At 54.0% G+C, this 21,581-nt stretch overlaps 2 protein-coding genes across 3 annotated transcripts in view; one reads left to right on the forward strand and one right to left on the reverse strand.

Moving 5' to 3' along the window:
- Positions 1-729: 729 nt before the first annotated feature.
- On the forward strand, positions 730-10,213 carry LOC122376509 (neurofibromin-like; the record flags this gene model as incomplete). Its single annotated transcript, XM_043356401.1, has 7 exons — positions 730-866; positions 1,160-1,432; positions 1,697-1,873; positions 7,564-7,793; positions 8,181-8,370; positions 8,770-8,959; positions 9,229-10,213. Coding segments are annotated over 7 exons (1,220 nt in total), but the record flags the coding sequence as incomplete, so codon positions are not given.
- A 2,472-nt stretch (positions 10,214-12,685) lies between these two features.
- LOC122376510 (citron Rho-interacting kinase-like) overlaps positions 12,686-21,581 on the reverse strand; it is a 28,917-nt gene continuing 20,021 nt past the window's right edge. The window contains exons 24-37 of one of the 2 annotated variants that reach the window (XM_043356403.1): positions 19,883-20,024; positions 19,561-19,732; positions 18,918-19,234; positions 18,343-18,548; positions 17,884-18,091; positions 17,437-17,658; positions 16,712-16,859; positions 16,133-16,319; positions 15,415-15,569; positions 15,034-15,234; positions 14,499-14,766; positions 13,947-14,142; positions 13,398-13,486; positions 12,686-13,309 (exon numbers count right to left, since the gene is read on the reverse strand). In XM_043356403.1, the coding sequence (XP_043212338.1) occupies positions 13,303-13,309; positions 13,398-13,486; positions 13,947-14,142; positions 14,499-14,766; positions 15,034-15,234; positions 15,415-15,569; positions 16,133-16,319; positions 16,712-16,859; positions 17,437-17,658; positions 17,884-18,091; positions 18,343-18,548; positions 18,918-19,234; positions 19,561-19,732; positions 19,883-20,024 (2,518 nt within the window). In that variant the 3' untranslated portion in view covers positions 12,686-13,302. Of the gene's footprint in view, positions 13,487-13,946; positions 14,143-14,498; positions 14,767-15,033; positions 15,235-15,414; positions 15,570-16,132; positions 16,320-16,711; positions 16,860-17,436; positions 17,659-17,883; positions 18,092-18,342; positions 18,549-18,917; positions 19,235-19,560; positions 19,733-19,882; positions 20,025-21,581 lie in introns of both variants that reach the window. The other variant, XM_043356402.1, reaches the window with a different exon arrangement.

Below are 21,581 nucleotides of genomic sequence, written 5' to 3' on the forward strand. Positions count from 1 at the left end.
AGTAAATGTTCAAATGGTTGCTAGATTCGAATTCAGCTCCAAAAACTAGCCTAGAAACATGTAAAACTCGAAAAAGTGAACCAAGGTCATCAAAGGTCAATGACCTTACCTGACATTCTGGTGACCTTGACACCCACCCTAATGCATGGGAGCAACATAATATCCCATGTTTGAACGCTTTAAACCAAGAAAAGACTGCAAACCCGCGGCTAATGCGAGCCGACATACGCTGAATCGCGATTCCGGCTAAACATGGTCTCGAAAGAAGGTCACAGGTCAAAGATTATTAAGGTCAGGGTCATGAAATTTTTAGGTTAGCTGTAAAAGTAGTTATCGCGAAGGTACTGAAAGTTTCGTTGCGATCGGCCGCTTTTTACGTGAATTACTCGCGAAAAACCAAGGGTTCCGTTCGAAGATTCAGGCCTGTCGCGCTAGAATGGCATATCGGCCCACTGTGCGCTGGTCTGAGCGGTCAGCTGGCGAGACGGCACGGGCATTATGGGAGTTTCGAGAAGCCTTTTGCAGTGTGTCACCTGTGTCTCTTTATCTATATGAGTGTCGCTTGTTCCAGTCGACAAAAGGTACGTCGTCAATGACTTGTCGGCTTACAGCTGTCTGATGAACCCTCTATGTTTGATGGACTGTCTCAGAATCTGACCGCCCCGGCCCGGTGTGAGAGGGGACTGACCCGACAGTGCTCGTTCCTGACACTGTCCCCCGCCGCCGCAGCGCTGGTGTCGGTGTCGGACGAGGTACGCTCGCGGTGCCACCTCAAGTTCTCCGTGGACCGGGTCCTCTCCAAGGCCAGCTCGGTGGAGAGCTTCGCCGTCGACCTGCACCTCAACCTCAGCCTGCTCCAACAGCAGGTGAGGCACCGATGGGCTCCCGTAAAACGGAACGGCTCCCCTAAAACAGAATAGCTCCTATATGACTGACTCCTCTCACCTACGCTTTGAGACGCTACGAACCGACTAATAGCGTCTACTCTATCCGGCCTGTGTTGACCACTTTGTGTGGGTCGACGGTCAATAGCCTGATAGCTCGGGGGCTGCTGTCCGCAGTGGTCTTTGTTGTCATCTGACCGTTTCCCACGCACCGGGCCGTTCTCAGAGTGCTAGTGACCAAATGTGACCCCCTCCCCCATCCGTCCGTTCCCCAGAGCGCCAGTGCCAGCGCCAGCGCCAGCGACGCCAAGCAGTCGAGCAGCTCCGCCTCGCCGAACCACGTGACGCCGGGCTCGTCTGGCGGCTCGAGCCCGGCGCTGCGCGAGGCGGGCACGCCGGCCGGGCCGCGCGGCGCCGCCAGCGCGCCGGCGCACCCGTCGCCGGCGCCGCCGCCCGCCTGGGAGCGGCTCGAGAGCGGCCTGGAGGCGGCACTGGCGGCGGCTCCGCGGCCGGCCGCGCCGCGCGCCAGTCGCGCCTCCGGACTACAGGTCAGTCATGGGGGAGGGGTGCAGATCTGTGGGGGAGGCTAAGAGAGGGCACCGGCCGACCGGAAGGGTAACGGGTCAGGGTGGGTAGCCTGCGATTGTTCAACGAGTCACTGACACGCGGCTTACGTCGCACTCCTCACCACACTGCCAGTGCCAGTGCCGTTAACCCTCATTGACCCCTGTCCGATTGCCGCTGTCTGTACAGGGCGGTCTGCGTGCGGTACAGTGACCCCTCCGTGACCCATCTGTCCGCTGTCTGTACAGGGCGGTCTGCGTGCGGCCCGGTTTGGCTCGGAGCTCTGTAAGCCGTGGCGCAGCCTGGACCTGGAGTCGCAGCAGCTGTGCCATCCTCACCGGCCCGTGTTCAAGACGCAGCGCTCCTCCTCCGTGCCGACGCCCAGCTCCAAGAAGGACGTCCACCTGCAGGCCGCGCTGCACAAGGTACCGTACCGTGGGGAGACAGGGGAGGGGGGCAAATAGTAACGGGGCATCGTGGAGGGCTGTAGAGGGCATTGGGACAAGGTAATGGGGCGGCTCTACATACATAGTGCTTAGGGTAGTGTTGGAGGACTTGTGACTCCCAGTATTGCGGACTTCTCTAAGCATACAATCCATGTCCCGAACTGACCTTCTGAACTGACCTCCCTTGTCCGCCAGCTCTGCCGTCGGGAGGAAAAAAGCCGTATCTGGGGCACTTTTTCGAATTGAAAATTGTTCAGGAGAGGCAAAAACGTGTTTTTTGTTATAAAATTCGTAAACTTCGCTCAATAACGAAACAAAACATACTGCAGTGATCGGAAAGAAATTTCACATCCAATGAAAGTGGTTATAAAAGGGAAATTATTTTAACCTAAAAGCAAAAGGCGAAAAACTTTTTTGCTGCCAATTCAACCCCGAGTTTGCGGAATCTTTCTCTCATGAAAAAAGCCGTATCGTGGAAGAAAGCCGCATCGTACGAGACACCTGAGCAATACTGTCATGCAAAAAGCCGTATGTCTGATACATTGGTTAACCGATCGGGAATAAAGCCGTATCGGCCATTTTTGTTTAAAGGTAGTGTGCCAGCTTTCTTGGACCGTATGGAGTTAATGGCCCAGATAAGGAGAACCGGATTTTTAGAACTTATCCATACCTTCAAAACTCATGGAAACGTCTTAAATTCTTCAAATTTTGAGTACCCCAGTGCGAAATTCGCCCCGACGGGTTGTCGGTCGTACCCCAACCACATTTCACACCACTATGAACAATAAATGCACACACTGAAATCGCTATTACCGATATGCTCATCCAATCAAGTTTCGATAAACCCGTTCATCATCATCTCCTGCGGTTTCGAACACGCCTGTTAGGTGGCTTCTGATGCTCGTCGAGGTCGGAATTTCCAAATACGCGTGGTGCGTCGGGCCGCGCGCTCTGACTTCGGCCAAGAAAAATGCGTCAGCTGATCATTGTCATTTCTGCCACTTGCGTGTGGTGAAATGGGGTCATAACTTATAAGACGGCTTTTTCATATCAATTATTTTACATAAAATCATATTTCAAACCATAAATAATGTTCGACAGCCAAATAAAAGAAACAATACCAATACGGGCTTACAGTTTAAGGCTCGACATTGTGTTGTCTACGATTAGACAGCTGATAACTCATTCCCGTACGTCGTATGGTCGTAACACTATAATGACCTTTGCTTATTGTCACAAGTGCGCCGCATTCGCGATTGTTGCCCGACGCCTGTTTGCAGGTGAGCCCACTACAGTTGTTATACATATCTAAAAACCGAAAAACTTTTAGGCGAAAAAGGCACTATTGCAGGCCCATTTTTGATTTTTTTTGCGATATTAGGTAAAAACAGAAGCTTCTTATCCTAGGAAAAATAAAATGGGAAATCTTTCAAAGGTGGCACACTACCTTTAACCATATGTCGTCAAAAAGCAGTATCATCGGTGCATTTGTATTGACAGCATATTGGTTCATAAAAGTGCCAAAGCAGTTCCGCTGCTGGTTCCGTTCCACTGCTTCAGCTCTCGTGTATGGATATTTAATTGAACGTTCGATACAAAAACAAACATGATACCATTTTAAAACTACATCATCCATGAATAATCGCATTATTGTCGTAACTTTAGGCTCCTGGAATCTGATTGCGCAGGGTGCCATCAAAAGGCAGCTTGACCAACCGACCAGGGACGTAGCCAAGGGAGGGCACAGGGGCCATGCCCCCCCCCCCCCCATCTAACGGCAAAAAAAATAAAATAAAATTTAATAAAAAAAATAACCACAGCTGCACTACACCCCAAAAGATAGTGGGCCAAATCCGAGCAGTTTTCCTTTTCTGGAGGGGCACGACACTAAGCCGCGACCTGTGGCCCCTCCCTGAGCAAAATCCTGGCTACGTGCCTGCAACCGACAAGAGGAATCACGAATGCTGTCTTTGTACGGTGCTTCAATTTTCGATTACACTGGACTCCAGAGTTTCTTAAATTCTGAGCCACCGATATATTCGGAGAGATGAGTGTGCCGGTCTGCCGCTGCGCCGGAGCCACGGCGACAATGTCGAGAGAACCGAGATAGTGTAGTTTCCCATCGTCGATCTGCAGACCTCAAAGCACTTCAAGGTGGAAAGAGACGATGAGTGGGAATGTTGCTGATTAGCTGGACACAAGGTTCCCGGAAAAGGGACGCTGTTAAGTCACGTGGTGCGCAGCTACAAGCACGGAACCGCCCGGCTCCTGAACCAAAATAGAGGATGGTGTAGAACTTAAGGAATCCCCGTAAAGAAACTGCATCTACAAAGCCTGTGCGAAACATCTAGGGCGACAGCACTGTGCCGCGGCTGAGGGTGAAAGCAAATGCCGCCTCATTGTCGGAGATCGCTAGACTGATGAGAGCTCCACAGTCTGCGGGAACGCCCTTTAGAGAGCGCACCCTCAAAAGGCCCCCCCCCCCCCAATGTGCACTCGTATTCACAGGGCTCTGATTATTGCGCCTACTGCAACAGAGCAGAGGGCTATTCAGTACGTCTTGCTGCATTCTCCACCGGCCACAGCTGTGCTGGTAGGCTCTGGGCAGCTGCCCGTAGAATATGACAATGTTAGAATTTCAAATATGATTGAACATCATGGGCATGAGGGAGACGGAAAGAAGACGGTAAAGTCATTGACCAGGAATGGAAGTGACAGGGATGACGGTCCCAAAGATACATCGGGCGTGGTCACAATTATCACAATGAATGTGACGAGCTTGGCAATAGCAATCGACCTTTCACGGTATTCAACTATATCTTCAACGGTTTTACGACAAAGATTGTAGGTCGTCGTACTAAGCGTGCCGGCTACGAGCTGCATGTCTATGATGATTACCGGGTCGAACTTAACATGATGCTATTTTGGTTGTGGGGTGGGGTGGGGACAGGGAGTCCAAATTAATCATGGGGAGGCTAGGTCGGGTATTTTTTATTGGAATTTTAAACGAAGCTGGGGAAAAGAACGGTCGGATTATACTGGCGCTCCCGGCTGGTTAGCACATCAAAATACTGAATGCCCGGCACCCTGCTGACACCAGCGAGTTGGCAAAGTTCTGTTGGCTTCAACCTTCTCAAGTTCACTCCCTATTTTATTTTAATTAAAATTCCCCTATAAATGGTCACATATTGGTACGATCACGTAGCATGTTTGACGTTTGTGTAAATGTTCAACTGTTCCGTCCAGGATATGCCGAAGCCATGCTAAATGAGTAGATACGGCTTTCTTCCAAACTGCCTGGACCAACGATTCGGCTCATATTTCACAGGCCACCATCAAATAAAAGCCGTATCTACAAGATACGGCTTTCTTCCTGACTTATCAGTTCCACATTCTTTGTTTGAAATTTTGTGTAAATGCCGTATCTGCCGAATTTAAGGATACGGCTTTCTTCCTGCATGTTTTGCTATCCCTGGTGTAACCTTAAGTATTTACCTTAAGTATTTACCTTAAGTAAAGGTCATTAGGTACCCTTTCGAGTAATCAGACCCTTTACTCAAGAGATGCCTCCTCTTCTTCTGACGAAGACGAGTAGGCTGCCATGCTAGGTGAGGCCATACATTGATGGCCACGATGATCATTAGTATGAGAACTTGTAGTTGAACTTTTCAGGGTGGTCCTTCCATTCCTTCCCCAGTCTGTACTTAAACACATCGACATTTGGAGCATCGATGGTGTGGGTTGACAGCTTGTTCCATGTCTGAGTTACTCGTGCCGCAAAGAAGGCTTTTCTGGGTCCCAATTGATGTTGAACTTGAAGTTTTTGATCGTGACCTCGGGTGACACGGCTGAGAGAGTTCTTGAACATGCTGTTGTGACAACACGGGCACTCTCTTTGGAAGTCCACCTTGTCGAAGCCTTTCAATATTGTGAAAGTCTCGATGATGTCCGACCGTTTCCGTCGGAATTCCAGAGTAGGTAAATTAAGGCTCCTGAGGCGATCTGAATATGAAAGGTGAGACAGTCCGTTCACCAGCCTTGTTGCCCGCCGCTGCACCTGTTCGAGTGCATCTTTGTCCTTTTTGAACTTGGGACTCCATATAACAGTTGCATACTCGAGGTGGGGCCTGACAATGCTTTTGTACAAGGCTTGGAAAATGTCGCTGTCAATGTTTGCAAAGGTATGCTTGATTGCACCAAGAATTCTATTGGCCTTGTTAATCTGGTTAGTGACATGTTTTGAGAAGGATAGCTTCATGTCTATAGTGACTCCCAGGTCCTTTTCCTCACAGACTGCTTCAAGGGTATATTTGCCTCCACCCATAGTTGTCATGGTATACTCACTTCCAGGATTTGTTGGTCCTAGATGCATGACCTTGCACTTGAGTGGATGAAAGATCATCTGCATTGTTTTTGCCCAATCTTGCAAAGAGTTGATGTCCTCTTGCAGATTGTGAAGTTCACCATCGCGCTCGTTGATGACTTGGTAGACCTTGGTATCGTCCGCAAACATAGAGATATGACAATTTAAGAGGTCGGGAACATCACAGACAAACATGGAAAACAAGAGAGGCCCGAGCACTGAACCTTGCGGCACTCCACTTGTTACATACTCCCAGTCTGAGAGTGATCCATTGACGTTCACCCTTTGCCGCCTGCCTGTTAGAAAACTCCTTATCCACTGATGAGTCTTTGCATTCACCCCTAGAGCCTGGACCTGGGCTAGAAGCCGTTCATGGGGCACAGTGTCGAACGCTTTGGCATAGTCCAGAAACACAACATCCACGGGTAAGCTGTGGCTTAGCGCTTCCGTCCAAATATCATGAGCTTCCAGTAGGTTTGTGACCGTAGATTTCCCTGTGATGAAACCATGTTGTTGGCGAGCGATAAGATTGTTTGTCTTCAGGTGAGCAATGATGTCCTCGCATATGATCCTCTCCAGAATCTTGCATAATATTGATGTCAGTGACACTGGTCGGTAGTTCGCGGGATCACTTTTGTCGCCTTTTTTAAATATTGGCGTGACGGTGGCCACCTTCCACTGCCGTGGAACTTCTCCAGTTTCAATACTTTTACAGAACAGAGATGTGATGGGTGTCGCAAGTTGGTCAGCAAGTTCGTGCAAAACACGAGGGTGCATGTTGTCGGGGCCTGGCGATTTATCAATCTTCAGTGTTTTCAGCTTGGCATGGACTCGCTGAACAGTTATCGCAACTTGCATCTCTGCCTCCAAAGGCTTTGGAGCTAACGTTGGGATCGATGACTTGTCTTCCTTTGTGAAAACGCTTGCGTACTGATGATTCAATATATCAGCCTTGTGTTTGTCGTTAGTTGCCAGTTCACCATTAGCACTACGCAAGTCCGAGATACCACATTTTGACAAATCCGTTTTTGAATTTTTATATTATATATAATATCTTCATTTTTGAGTGTACACACGTTTGAGCAGTACCATTAAACGCACCATGAAAAGAGCTTTCCAACGATATCAAAAACGAAAAATCGATAAAAATGCGACTTACGGCTTTTTTCCTCCCGACGGCAGAGCTGGAGACGTCGTCGGTGCCATCCTAAACAGACCTCCGCAGAGTGACATCTGCTGTCCCACTGAACTGACCTCCCGCTGTCCTACTGAACTCACCCCCCCCCCCCCCTCCGCCGTCCGACAGCTGGAGACGTCTTCGGTGCCGTCCAAGGAGCGTTCGGCGCGCGTCTCCGTCTCCAACGAGAACAACCTGCTGCTGGAGCCCGAGGTGCTGACCGACCCGCAGATCCAGGTGCTGGCGCTCACCGTGCTCGCCACGCTGGTCAAACACTCGACCGGCGGCGCCGAGACGCGCGTCCTCTACGAGTACCTCGCAGAGGCGTCCGTTGTCTTCCCAAAGGTGTTCCCCGTCATGTGAGTGCTGGAGGGGGGACAGAGAAAGGCTCTGGGCGTAGTGGTGAGATGAGAAACCGGGTGGCGATTTTGTGTTGGGAGTGGTTACGAAACCTTCGATGCTGTATGAAATAAAGTTGTATGAAGGCTGTAGTGGTGGGCGACGGGCGTAGTGACATCTGCTTCTTTGTGATACGACTGGCGTGATATACTCTGTGTTTACGGTGATGGTCACGACTCTAAATTGTGTGAAGTCGAGCTGACTCAACGTGCTGTGAAACGTCGTTCAGAACCGTAATTAACTCAATACCGAGTCTGTTTCAGCCTTACCTAAATGTTGGTACGGTTCTCGTCTTCCCTGCGGTCCCTCCATTCGCACCCGTGACGCACACCGTTCTCCTTTGGCAGTCACTGTCTGCTGGACGCCAAGATCAACCAGGTGCTGTCCAACTGTTACGACAAGGTGATCCTGACGTGCGTGCAGTGCATCATTCAGAACATGATCGCCACCGAGCACGAGACCGTCTCGCAGCAGCTGCACTCCATCCAGGCCTACGGCTTCGGCGGACTCTGGCGCTTCGCCGGGCCCTTCACGAAGGTACGCACCGCCCGGGACAGACACGCCGTGAAACGCTACAACCAAACGCACCTGAGTTGCTGCCCTTGCGCTGATTTTTGTTACACACGACTATCGCCTCGTATCTATAGTTACATAAACTCAGGCTCTGACTCGGGGTGTACTGTGTCCTCCCAGTCCCACCCCACTATTGTTCCTCTCAATGTCTGACCGTTCCGGGCCCTATGCCGCGGTCTCTATCCACCCTGGACCCGTGTCTAACTCAGACCCTGTATATATGCTGCCGTGTCTGTCTGTCTCTGTCTGACCTTCCCCGACCCCTTGCCGCCCTGTCTGACCTCCCCCGAACATACCCCGTGACGTCCCCGACCCTTGCCGCCCTGGCTGACCTCCCCGGACCGCCGCCCCGCCCCTCCACAGTCGACCAGCACGGGCGTGAACGCCGAGCTGTTCCGCAACTGCCTGGAGGCGATGGTGGAGACGTGCTGGTCGGCCGGCGACCACGAGCCGGACGTGCTGCCCGCCTGTCCGTCACTGCTCTCCGTGTCGTCCACGGTCAACGCCTCCAGCTCTCTGTCCAGCCCCACCGTCGGGTCGCCCACCGAAAAAGGTGACTGAGTCGGGCGCACACCGCCGGGGGACGGGAGCGGGGGCTGGTTGGGGATATAATTGCTATTTCAATGTATGCTGACAAATAATTTTTCCTCTTCTTACTAGTTACTACGCACTTCTAGCTAAAGGTCTTTTTTTCTGTCCACGTAGGATTGCAGGATTCTTTTGATAGCGATAAGACTGAACTGTTTCGCGGCCTTACCTTAATTCTGTCTCAGCGATCTGTGGAGGTCCGATACTGACGCTGGCCGCGCCCGGACGTCCCAGTTTGTCCCCAGAACCCGTTCTGAGCGGCGGCGGCGCGTCAATGCGCCGACCGCAGTCGGACCTCCCCAAGGATCTCGCGTGGCGCCTGGCCTGGCGCCGGCCCACTCTGCCTGTACCTGACCGTCTCGGGCTGCCAGCTGCTGGCCAACTGATCATAGCTACCGGTGCGGCGGCGTTGGCCCGCCCGCCCACCGGCGTGCATCTCAGTGTGAAGGTGTATTTGTTGCGGCGCGCGCCGTGTGTTGGTGTGTTCTGTCGCCGGGCCGGCACCGGGGCCGTCTCCCCGCCCACCTCTGTACATACGCACACACACGCACACATGTACACCCGCCGCGCGGCGCAGTTAGTCACGGCACCTCGGCAGCAGCTAGTCCACCCGCACCGCACCGCTCCGCTCCGCTCCGCCGCTGGTCCGCTCAGGTAGCCGCGGGGGGCCGAGTCGCCCGCGCGCCGGCCGCAGGGCGCTCAGCTCTCACCCGACCGGGCGACCAGGAGCCGCTGGAAAAGCATTTATTCTCACCGTAGCCGCGCCGCCGCTGTCGCCACCGCCGTGTGTTGTGTTGGACGGCGCGTCTGTTAGAGCTGTACTGGTTTGTGGCTGCTGTGGCAGGTCGGTGGGGCCGCCGGTCAGTTTCAGGGTGTCGGTTGGTACGGTCTCGGAGCCCCCCGGTCAGTCGGAGGGCGATGTGGCTCGGTCAGTCGGGGTCGCGGTGCAGCCAGTCAGTGGATACACCCTGTGCGGTGTCAGGAGGCCGACGGCTGGGGCGGAGCGCGCCGCCCCGCGTGTCTCAGTGGGCAGCCCTCCGTGCGGTGTGCCGTGCCCCGCCCGCCACTCAGCTGCTGGTAGGCATCTATTTTCAATTGTTAACTCGCTGTATCTGAATCGTGTCGGTCGTACGCAGAAATCTCCGTATTTTGATGTCTTTAAGCTGTTCTGCACATTAAATGTACTATTTATTTTGCCAAATACATATATCAAAATGTGTGCGAGGCCTATTCCTATTGACTTTCGTAGACGGACGATGGGCGAACTTAACCCGCGCCGTGCTGGGGGTGGGGCGTTTTTAGCCCCCCCCCCCCTCAGGTTTTTTCACGTGGTACACCTGTTAATACATCTTTTTCCGAACATGTGAAAAGTTCAGACCCGGGTCGCCTAAGGTTAGATCCGGGTCATGTCAAGTGATCTTGCCTCAGAAAATGTTCAAGGGCTCGTTAAAGCTACACCGACTGAACGATTACTTTGAAGCTTTCAGCGATTTTGATAACAATAACAGCATGTATGAATTGTATATCTCGGATTTTTTTTTAAATATCTGTGACCTAAGGTCAGGTCAATTTTGCGACCTCTCCACAGTCAATGGGAGAAAATTGAAATGCGCCTCTTTTGGACGAATATCGTTCAAAACCCTCTCAAATACCGGTTCATAGGTAGGTAAACATGACACACTGAATCGGAAAAATGCACCTGCGACCCCTCTGTGTGCCCCTGAGGTCATCTCAGGTCATGAACGGTCACCAGCAGTTTATTTTTTTGGCTATAACTTTTGATAGACGTCCTAGAGCGGTGAAAACACGTCATGTGTTCAGCTCGACGATACGGATCGACTGATATGCAACATGACCCTCTCCGGTCAGGTCATGACCTTGACTGAGGTCAAATTTTCAAAATGACCTTTCAAGGTCAACGTATAGTTCATTCGACGCGTCTCGACGAGAGGAACACAGAACACAAACATCAGAAAGGTTTGCAAAAGGGCTATCGAATGCGCTTTTCCGCAGCGAATGCGCTTGTAGCTCTGTTGGTTCCCGAGTCAGCCGTTGGCAGTTTCCCAAATTGTTGAAATTGACATTTGACCTTTGATGACCTCTGATGACCTGACCTTTGATATGACCTAAAAAATGACCGAAGTGATTCCGTCACTATTTTTGACGCTCTTTCGATTACCGCTTACCGCATGTTGCTACGTGGCCTAGGATCCGAGTTAGACGGAAAACGCCTCCCCCCAGCACGACACGGAAAACACAGGCCACCAGCACGGCGGGGGTTAATAGTGGCACACTACCGAGAGTGACGCTGGTCACCATTACTCAACACGTTTGTCCTATGATAGATTTCGATATTGTTTTTGGCCATTGTTTTGCGTAGGTGACCATTGGCTCTCGTTTCTCAGGAGTTTCGTAACTGGGGGCCAATGCACAGTGGCCCTTTTTCAGAATTAGCACGCATAAATTCAAAATATTTTTTTTTCTTCTTTTGAGTAACAAGCAGTCTAATCGTGTGCAAAACATTCCAAACTATCCGATGGTGCCATTTTTACCTCCTAAAAAATAATTATCTTTGGTAAAACTGACCGCAAAATCGAAGTTTGTCGAGAGGCGCGCGGACACCACCGGCGGACCCTAAAAAGTAGGGTGAGATGAACATCAATTTGTAAGGCTTTCGGTGAGAAAATATTAAAAATTAGTGGCATGGCTGTGAAGCTGAGTTTACGTAGAAGCCGTAGAAACCACAATTTTCATTGTATAAACTTAAATAGACCACTTTTGCCGAATATTGTGGACACAATAACAGGACAATTATTAACTGGAGATGGCGGCATACATATGAAGCTTTATGTTAAGTAACACACTCTGGGACATATCGTATTATACATCGTTCGAATCGCCGATCTCTCCTGACCATGTCCACCAAAGGGCATCGCGCCATTTTGCGCCATTTTGCTTCTACGGTGAATAACGTGAGCCAGTTCAGTCCGCGAGCGGCTGTGGCTCCTATTCGATACGACTAAGCTCATTGACCTGGCTCGAAGCTGGTGTCACCTGGTGGGCGCCTAAATGTGGCTTGACTTTTGCCATAAGATGTGCTTATTGAAATGTCATATAGGCATAACGCTGTGCTCAAGAAAAACTGTCCGATTTCTTGTCGCGTTTGATGTCCAAGCCGCACAAGTCCCGTGGTCGGCTTAAGATCTAACGTCAAAAGCGCCTATGTGTTTGTATTGTTCGCGTCGCGCTGACCTTAGTTGCTGCCCGGCCGGGGCCGATTAACGGTGGCTGGCAACAGCTGCAGATGCGGTCACGTGACGCCCTGAGGCGTCCTGGCGGTCAGTGCAGCGCGGTCGGCTGGCGGGCTCGCCACACTTGCGTTCGGAGCGGCCTGGGCCGGCGGGCGAGCCGTGCGAACGTGCGCCAAATCTTGGGCCGAGCGGCCTGTCGCTGTTGGGCCGAATCTCCTTGGGCAGTTCGTTTCTTTTCTTGTCTTTGCATTGGCAGGGAATACGTCCTTGATCACGTGGTGATGTCTTGCACCACTTTCAGGTAATGTGGGAATTAATGCGTGCTAATTCTGAAAAAGGGCCACTGTGCAATGGCCAAATATTTGAACTCCAATCGGCTTCCGTTGCCCACACCGGCTGAGATCACCAAACGTCTCAGAAAACTCCACGATACACTGATCAAAACTGAGTAAGTATATTTTCATCTTACCACGCGTTGCGAGCGCACAGTCGCTCGGAATTGTTCGGGTCTACACTGTCATATAAGCAGAACGAGAGAACAGGCGGGAAGTTCGAGAGAGAACAGCGAAGGCGTCGGTCGGACAGGGGGCGGAAGAGATCGAGTCGTCGGAACACGCTAGTCATTTGAGTACGATCGCGGCTCGCACTAAACACAAACGCGCGCGGTCTGCCGGGTACGACAATAAGCAACGGTGATCAAACCACTCTCACACACACACACAACACTATCGGAGCGGACAGCCTGTCCATTGGTAAGTACATACGAGCACACACGCTACACTATCTGCGGCTCTAAACAGGCCGCTGGTCCCGAGGTTGGCAGGACGCCGTATGGGGCGATGGTCCCTCGGTTGGCAGGCCGCCTCTAGGCGAGGGAAGATTCCGCTGAGGCGCCCGTGGTCAGTTCCGGCGCCTCTAGAGCTCGCTGTCAGAGGCCGGTCAGCACTGGCGCCTCCTGGGCCCGCTGTGGTCAGCGCCGGCGCCTCTTGGGCTCCCAGTCAGCGCGACGGCGTCTCTGTCACAGACCAGTCAGCGCCGGCGCCTCTTGGGCTCCCGGTCAGCGCGCCGGCGCTTCCTGGGCTCCCGGTCAGCGCCGGCGCCCTTGGGCTCCCAGTCAGCCGGCTGGCGTCTCTGCCACAGGCCAGTCAGCGCCGGCGCCTCTTGGGCTCGCTGTCGGGCACCGGCGGGTCGGCCGACGGCCTCAGGTGCTGGCGGACGCGCACCGTCTCATTGAACCGGACCTACGGCACATAGATGGCTTGTCACTCACGAAATAGAGCCCGACCAAATCTGCGGGCGCCAAACCAAATGATAGGTTAAGCATACCGTCGTGCCAGCGATCTTCGGTCATTTCACTTCATTTTAGTTTTCATTGTAAAAAAATATATGATACCAATTAGCCCGGACGTTATCCAGTGCCTGACGGGCGGCTGGCTTTACTTAAGTGTCTGGCGGCTGTTTGACATGTTTCTGAAGCTCAAGTATCTGACTCGTGTGTCGTCGGCTCTGACTCACCCGTCTGCTGGCTGTCTGCCGATTCTGACTCACCTATCTGGGGGCGGGCTGCCGACTCTGGCTCACCTGTCTGTTGGTGTCTGTCGACTCTGACTCACCCGTCTGCCGCTCTGACTCACCTGTATGCTGGCTGTCTGCTGTCTGCCGACCCTGACTCACCTGTCTGGGGGCTGTCTGCGAACTCACCTGTCTGGGGGCGGGCTGCTGGCTGCCGGACGACATGCTGCTCAGGTCGGAGCCGATCGAGAGCGTGTCGCCGGTACCGGCCGTGCTCTGTCCGCCGCCGTCGTCCAGCGACTCCATCACTGACGGCGTGAAGCTGAACTCGAGCGAGCCGCCGTCACCGCCGTCCGGTTCCGTCACCGACTCCGTCACAGCGGCACTGACGGAGGGAGGGAGAAGGGTCATTAGTTACACTGGCGGGGCAGCCGCACTGGAGGAGGGAGGGCCAGCGAATGGTAAGTCATACCGACACCGACCGCCACACTTAGATGACAGAGAATAAATGGTCAGAGAAAGGAGCGACCCGCACTGAGACAGGCACCTGCTAACGGCCTGGGGGACAATCGGCCGTTGTCCTGTTGTCCGTAACCTCCCCTCTCCGTATCTGCCCAGCTGGAGACGCTGGCCGTGTCCTCCCCTGTCCGAGCCTGTGTCCTCCGGCCCTGTCCGTGTCCTCCCCTGTCCGTGTCCTCACCTGTCCGAGCCTGTGTCCTCCGGCCCTGTCCGTGTCCTCACCTGTCGGTATCTGCCCAGCTGGACACACTAGTCGTGTCCTCCACGGCCTCGCTGGCCACGGTGAGCCGGTGCAGCTGGGCGGCGCCGGGCTGCGGCGCGGCCGCCACCACCACGCCGGCCTCTGTGGCCGCCAGGAACCGTGCGCCGTTCAGCTGCAGCTGACTGACAGCCGGAGGCACGGCGTCGGCGGCGCGGAACGAGCCGCGCGCCACCTCCACCACCTCCACGGCGTTGAAGTGGAATATGTACAGGAACGGCGCCTGCCACGCTGCGAGGGGGGGGGGGGAGGTTAGACCTGGCGGCGAACTGACCACCGTCCGCGGACTGACGGCAGTCTAGGGAGGGGCATCGAGATCAGCAAGTTGCGCGAGAGCTTCGGGGAGGCTAAAACTGAAATCCGTAATGAAGCCAAAATGAAACAAATTGTCATGCGTACGGAAAGAAAGACTAGTAGGAAAAATAGCTCTACAGTTTTCCACAAGGCCCCGCCCGACTTCTGCCTCTGGGCTCGTCCGGTGTCCGTCCACTGACTCACCGAATGCGAGCGGCAGGCGGGTCCACTTGATGTCCTGCTGCCGGGACCGGGCGCCGAACTGGTCGACGAACACGCCCAGCTCGTGGTAGCAGAGCAGGAACTCCTTCTCGGAGACGGACAGAATGGCCACCGGGAACGAGCGCATCTGACTGGTACCGTACACGATGTACGCCAGGCTGGCGTCCGACGAGTCCAGGAACTCTGCCGCACAGGACGACAAACGTGACGCTACAGCTTCACTGATCGTATCGAAAACAGAAAACATAATTGTAGATATTCACAAGATAGGTGAAGAGTCGCGGCAGAAGGGGAAGGCCCGCCGGAGTTTCTGCAGTACGCGCCACGTCCATGTCGACGAACCGTCGCTGACCGTTGCCGTACCTTCGATGGCGAAGTTGCTGAGGTCGACCTCGAAGAACCGGTCAGTGCCGATAATGATGGAGGTGGCCGTGAACTGGAGACACGTGGCCGGCTCCTGCGTGCTGAACTGCTTCACCAGCTGGTACGACGACATCTCGTAGCTCCAGCGGAACAGGCTGCCGAACAGACCAACAGATGGTCAAGGAGTGAGTGAGTGAGTGAGTGAGTGAGTGAGTGAGTGAGTGAGTGAGTGAGTGAGTGAGTGAGTGAGAGAGAGAGAGAGAGAGAGAGAGAGAGAGAGAGGAGAGAGAGAGAGAGAGAGAGAGAGAGAGAGAGAGAGAGAGAGAGAGAGAGAGAGAGAGAGAGAGAGAGAGAGAGAGAGAGAGAGAGAGAGAGAGAGAAATATTCGGCTATACACTACACTGGACGGCCATGGCGGAAACGGGCCCTTCAGCAGCTCATCTCCCCGTCTCTGCACATGACAGAACCGGGACCTCCTTAGTAGGGGTCCTGCACACTCACCAGACTCTATTGGAGGAGGCAGACACTCACCAGACACTATTGGATGAGGACGTATAAACTCACCAGACCCGGTTGGAGGAGGCGGACACTCACCAGACTCTATTGGAGGAGGCGGACACTCACCAGACACTATTGGATGAGGACGTATAAACTCACCAGACCCGGTTGGAGGAGGCGGACACTCACCAGACTCTAATTGGAGCAGGCGGACACTCACCAGACTCTATTGGAGGAGGCGGCGCACACGTAGACCTGTTTGTCGGCCGTGGCGCCGGTGGAGAGCAGGTGACAGCTCTCCAGACCCTCCAGTCGGCACGTCTCCAGCCGGGCCGTGGTCGCCGAGACGGCCTCAGCACAGGCGCGCACCGCGTTCAGAGGCGCCACGCGCAGCTCGTGCTCCTTACCTGGGGATGGGGGAAAGAGGGAAGGTGAAGAAACTCACAGCGTCCCGACAACGGTGACAGCAGGCCGCAGGAGAACGAGGTCAACTCGCACAAGAAAAGAGAAAAGCATTCAACATGATGTATGACCTCAAAAACCTCGGCATCAATTCATACGTTGTCATAAACTTGACTGTCAGGCGGGAATGAAATTCAGATGCCTCCGGACACTTTATAATAGTCACCGAGGATCCTGTGAGTCGATAGGGACTAGGGAGGCAGTCATGACGAGAAGGGGTCGTGTCTGTTTAAAATCAGAAATATTGTCTATCACATAAGGCTTTGTAGCATATCCTTCCAGCACGCTCTCCGCGGCAGTCCCGCGGCCAGTCCAGTGTCCGTCCCAGCTCACATACCGCAGATGAACGCGAGCTGGTCCAGCTCGGGCACCTGCTTCATCATCAGTACTGGCGGGAAGGCATCCACCTTAATCCTGCGCTCGGGACGCGTCTTGTCAGATAGCGCCAGCGAGTACAGGCCGTCCTCTGTGCCCAGCAGCATCAGCTGGAGGGGAGGGGGGGGGGGTCAGTACAGACTACAGGCCGTCCTCCGCGCCCAGCAGCATCAGCTGGAGGGGAGGGGGAAGGGTCAGTTACAGCACACACGGCGAGTACAGGCCGTCCTCTGCACCCAGCAGCATCAGCTGGAGGGGAGGGGAGGGGAGGGGAGGGGAGGGGAGGGGAGGGGAGGGGAGGGGAGGGGAGGGGAGGGGAAGGTCAGTTACAGCACACACAGCGAGTACAGGCCGTCCTCTGCACCCAGCAGCATCAGCTGGAGGGGAGGGGAGGGTTACAGCACCGAGTACAGGCCGTCCTCTGTTCCCAGCAGCATCAGCTGCAGACGCGGGGACACGTCCGACTATGATTCGTTACCATGTCACACCTCAGACATTGAACATATCGCCCACGACGGACTCATTAATTGGCAAACAGAAATGCAAGCTACTGGTGACGAGGACATTCTTAAATGTCAAAGTTCCCCACTGGCCTTGGGAAAAAGGCGCCGTTCACCTATCTACATACTTCAGAGTCACAACCCTTCCCGCTGTCCACCATCTCCTGTCCCGCCCCCGCTGACGGACCTGTTCGGTGACCATGTAGGCGCAGTTGATGTCGATGTTGTCGCGCCCCTCGGCCGAGTAGAGCAGCTGAGCGCGCGCGCCGCCGCGGCTCTCGTCGGTCGCCGCCGCCGCCGGCACCACCGACTCGAGTAGCGTCACCCACTGCTGCTTCTCGGGCAGACTCGAGCAGAGGAACTGGTACGACTTGGCCGGCCAGCAGGTCGTCTCCTGCACGATACCCACCTGGTGGCGACGAGGGGTGGGCCGCGTCAGACACGGGCCGTGGGACATATGGCGTGGGGTGAGCTGCGTCAAACACAGGCGGAAAACATAGCAAGGGAAGAGTTTACGCCGATATGAACGATAATGTGTCGAATTTTGATGTTTCGTGCTACCATTTATATTTATTCTCGACCCTGGCCCGTTTTGTAACCGACGGGGTCCCGTGACCACCCGTTCAGTGCCCACCTTGAAGACGTAGGGCAGGTCCCGGCGTGCCAGCTGCGGCACCTCCGAGTACGCCACGTCCGCGTCCACGTGTACGTGTCCCGAGCGCAGGTCGACGGTCTGCAGTGGCGGGGGCGCCGGCCCGCCCGGCGACGGCTCCTCGGCGTACAGCGTCAGCCGGCCGTCCTCGACCGAGAGGAAGCGGCGCTCCCAGCCCGTCTTACCGGCCCTGTGTGCAGCGGGGCGGGGCAGTTAGGTTAGCCGGCGCTCCCCAGTCCGTCTTAACGCTCCAGTACGGAGCAAGATAGGCACGGGATAAATTTGGCGAAAGAGTATAATACCAAACAATAGAGGAACAATGATCCAGCGTTGTCGACTTTCAAGAGCTTCAAAACTATGGCTTTCCCACACAAGCGCATCCATTTCTGAAAAGAAAATCTTATTTATTCAAATGAGCCGTCCCAGCCCACCCTGACTCACCGCGGCACCCTGATCCAGCCCTTTCCGGCGATGGGCGTCTCCGGCTGCTGTCTGGGCGGTTTGGGCGGACCGGTGGCGGCTGAGGCGGGGGCGGCGGCGGCGGCGCGGCGCATGGTCGGCGACGCGTCCGACTGCTGCCACGAGTCGGAGAAGTGACGCGCCAGGGCGGCCGGCAGGCCACACGTGCGCGGCAGTTCGGCGGCGCACTGTCGGCCCGGAGAGGGACGCCGGTTAGTGGCAGTCAGACTAGCTCTCGGTGTCCGAGGATCGGTACCCTGATCCGCTCCGGTGACAGACACAACAGAGTCACGGACTGACTCGGAGCCGCGACAGAGTGACGACACGACGAAATAGTCTATAGAGCTATTGTGAGCAGCTGATTGTAATTGCATCGATATAAAACTTATTGTGTAAAAAAGCACACCATACAATTACATATCGACGTTTAAAATAAACACCCCTCTGGGAGTCTGGTATCGATGCAGGCCGTACCGATCCTCCAAAGCGCCTAACTCAGCGTCGGACCACCCTGCCCAGCAGCCGCTGCGGCCCGCTGTCCGGCCGGCCGGCCTCACCTTGGGGTGCGCGGTGACGTGGCACTCGGCACAGCGGGCCGCCGTCCGTCCGAACCGCACCGGTCCCAGGCAGGCGGCGCACTTGGCGGCGCGCGTCATCAGGCCCGTGTCGAACCGGTGCGGGATGTTGTGGTGCATCCGCTGCGGGGTGGGCGTGGCGGCCGGCAGCGCCGAGCCCGAGCGACTGCCGGCGGCCGGCGCGCGCGACGCCGGCGCAGGGGTGCTCTGCACGCTGGGTGACTGCGCCAGCAGGCGGAGTGCCCGCCGCGACTGCGGAGTGCCGCCCAGGCAGGGAGTGTCCGGACAGCTCGGCACTCCTGGCGCAAAGCAGGAACGGAGGACGGTCAGATATAGCGGTGAACGGTAAGTAAACAAACAAGCGAGAATCGAAACCAAAATCTTACAACGGTTGAGCTTGTACGACATAATCTGAAGAACTAGCGTTGCAGCGAGGTTAGGACTTAGCGCAGTTTCGCCCTTAGATCGTTTTACCTAGTCACAAGACCAATAAATGTAGGGAAATGAAAAGAAGTAAGAAACTGAGAAGCACAGAAATAGCAGTTATCATTGCTATGTAGTGGTCAGCTCAGGCGGACTATACCGGACCATTTCGATCCAGCTCAGCCATCAGCTCCGCTCCCACCTTTGTTGGTGAGTGAGACGATCTCGGCGCGCGCCCGGTTCAGCTGGTCGTTCAGCTGTTTGTTGCGCATGCGCTCTCGCTCCAGCAGTCCCTCCAGGTCGCGGTACTTGAGCGGCACCGGGGTGCAGTTCTCCTTCTGCGGCTTCTCCCCAAACAGACGGTCCGCCAGCGTCTGTAATACACACGGAGTAATTAGTCAGGGGCGGTGAATGGAGTGGGGAGGCCCACAGATCGCAGACAGGCGTGTCGGTAACACTTAATACAGCCGTCATTCAGAGTCAACATCACCTCACACAGCCTACCTAACTGCCTGTGTGCGTACCTTTTTCTTGGCGGGCGCCTCAGACTTGGCCTGCAGGAAGTCGATGAGCTTGGTCTGCTGGCTGACGGTGCCCTCGTAGCGTTTCTCGGCCTCCTCGTGGCTGAGCTGCAGCTCAGAGATCACCCGCTCCAGCTCGGCGATCCTGGGTGAGGGGCGGGAGGCGAGGTCAGTCACGGCGCACACGGTGGTGTGGTAAGCGAGACTGATACTGTGGATGTACTGTGTCGGTGTGGTGTGATACTGCAACATCACTACACCTTTTTACACTCAACTTAAAATAAGTCACACTCAAATTAAAAAAGGTCAAATTCAAATTAAAAAAGGTCACAATCAAATTAAAAAAGATCACACTCAAATTAAAAAAGGTCACATACAAATTAAAAAAAGACCACATTCAAATTAAAAAGCTCACATGCGATTTAAAAAAGGTCACATTCAAATTAAAAAAGGTCACATTCAAATTAAAACTGTATTTCGTTTACCCTTTTCCAGCCATATATTTTGGCAACCGCTTGGCGGATTCATCAGTGGTCCGGAGCAGTCAGATAGCCTAATCATATTAAAAACTGAATGACTGTTTTGATGTATCCGATTCCGGGTAACCGTCCCGGTGCGTGGCTCTCTCTCAAATGCCAAATCAGGAGCGTTTAAATGGCTTCTCTCACAAGTCACAAATTTTTGCAAGGATTGGAACGATTATTATGAAACTCATGGCTTGTATAACTATTCTATTTTACTTACCTATACGGGTTCCATGTGACAATAAATTATCATGTGTCACGGTCGGGGTGCTGTTGCACGTGCGCATGTGTGGGCCCCGCTTATGTATCTCGAGAACAACAAGGCCGATTGCACTCAGAGCTAGGGACCGGCTGTTTGGGTGATTTTAGCAAGTCAGTTGCTGTCTCATTTTGCACATGCGCACGTGTTAAGACGAATTTTGCATATCAAGAACGGTTAGGCCGATGGGACTCAAAGCTCGTATGCCGCTAGAGACAGCTATTTGGGTATCCCCTATCCCGTTGATGTCAGTTAGGGTCTCACTTTGCATATGCGCACGTGCACGCGCAGGGCACTACATATACCTACCAGCCTCCAAACACCCACAGGGCTACATGGACACACATCGAGTACATATAAGTTAAGTGTACCGTGGATAATCAGATTATTCTGCGCATGTGCTGACCCTAACTGAAATCAACGGGATACCCAAAAAGCCTGTCCCTAGCGACATATGAACTTTGAGTCCCATCGGCCTAACCGTTCTTGATATGCAAAATTCGTCTTAACACGTGCGCATGTGCAAAATGAGACAGCAACTGACTTGCTAAAATCACCCAAACAGCCGGTCCCCAGCTCTGAGTGCAATCGGCCTTGTTGTTCTCGAGATACATAAGCGGGGCCCACACATACGCACGTGCAACAGCACCCCGACCGTGACACATAATGATTTATGGTCTGGATATATTCTGGATATAATGATATGGATATATTATAAAACATTGCGAAAAAGTGGTCGCAATGTACCTCAAAATGATTTTCGAACAGTCTCTTGGTATGAAAGACATTCCTCACGATTGGCGTCAAGCCACAGTGCACCCAGCTTTCAAAGGGGGCAGTACCAAACAACCTGTAAATTATCGTCCAATTTCGCTCACATGTATATGTTGTAAAATGATGGAGCGTATTTTAGTTTCCC

The sequence above is a fragment of the Amphibalanus amphitrite genome, unplaced genomic scaffold (assembly GCF_019059575.1).
Source record: "Amphibalanus amphitrite isolate SeventyFive unplaced genomic scaffold, NRLGWU_Aamphi_draft 002176F_arrow, whole genome shotgun sequence".
Lineage (NCBI taxonomy): Eukaryota > Metazoa > Arthropoda > Thecostraca > Balanomorpha > Balanidae > Amphibalanus > Amphibalanus amphitrite.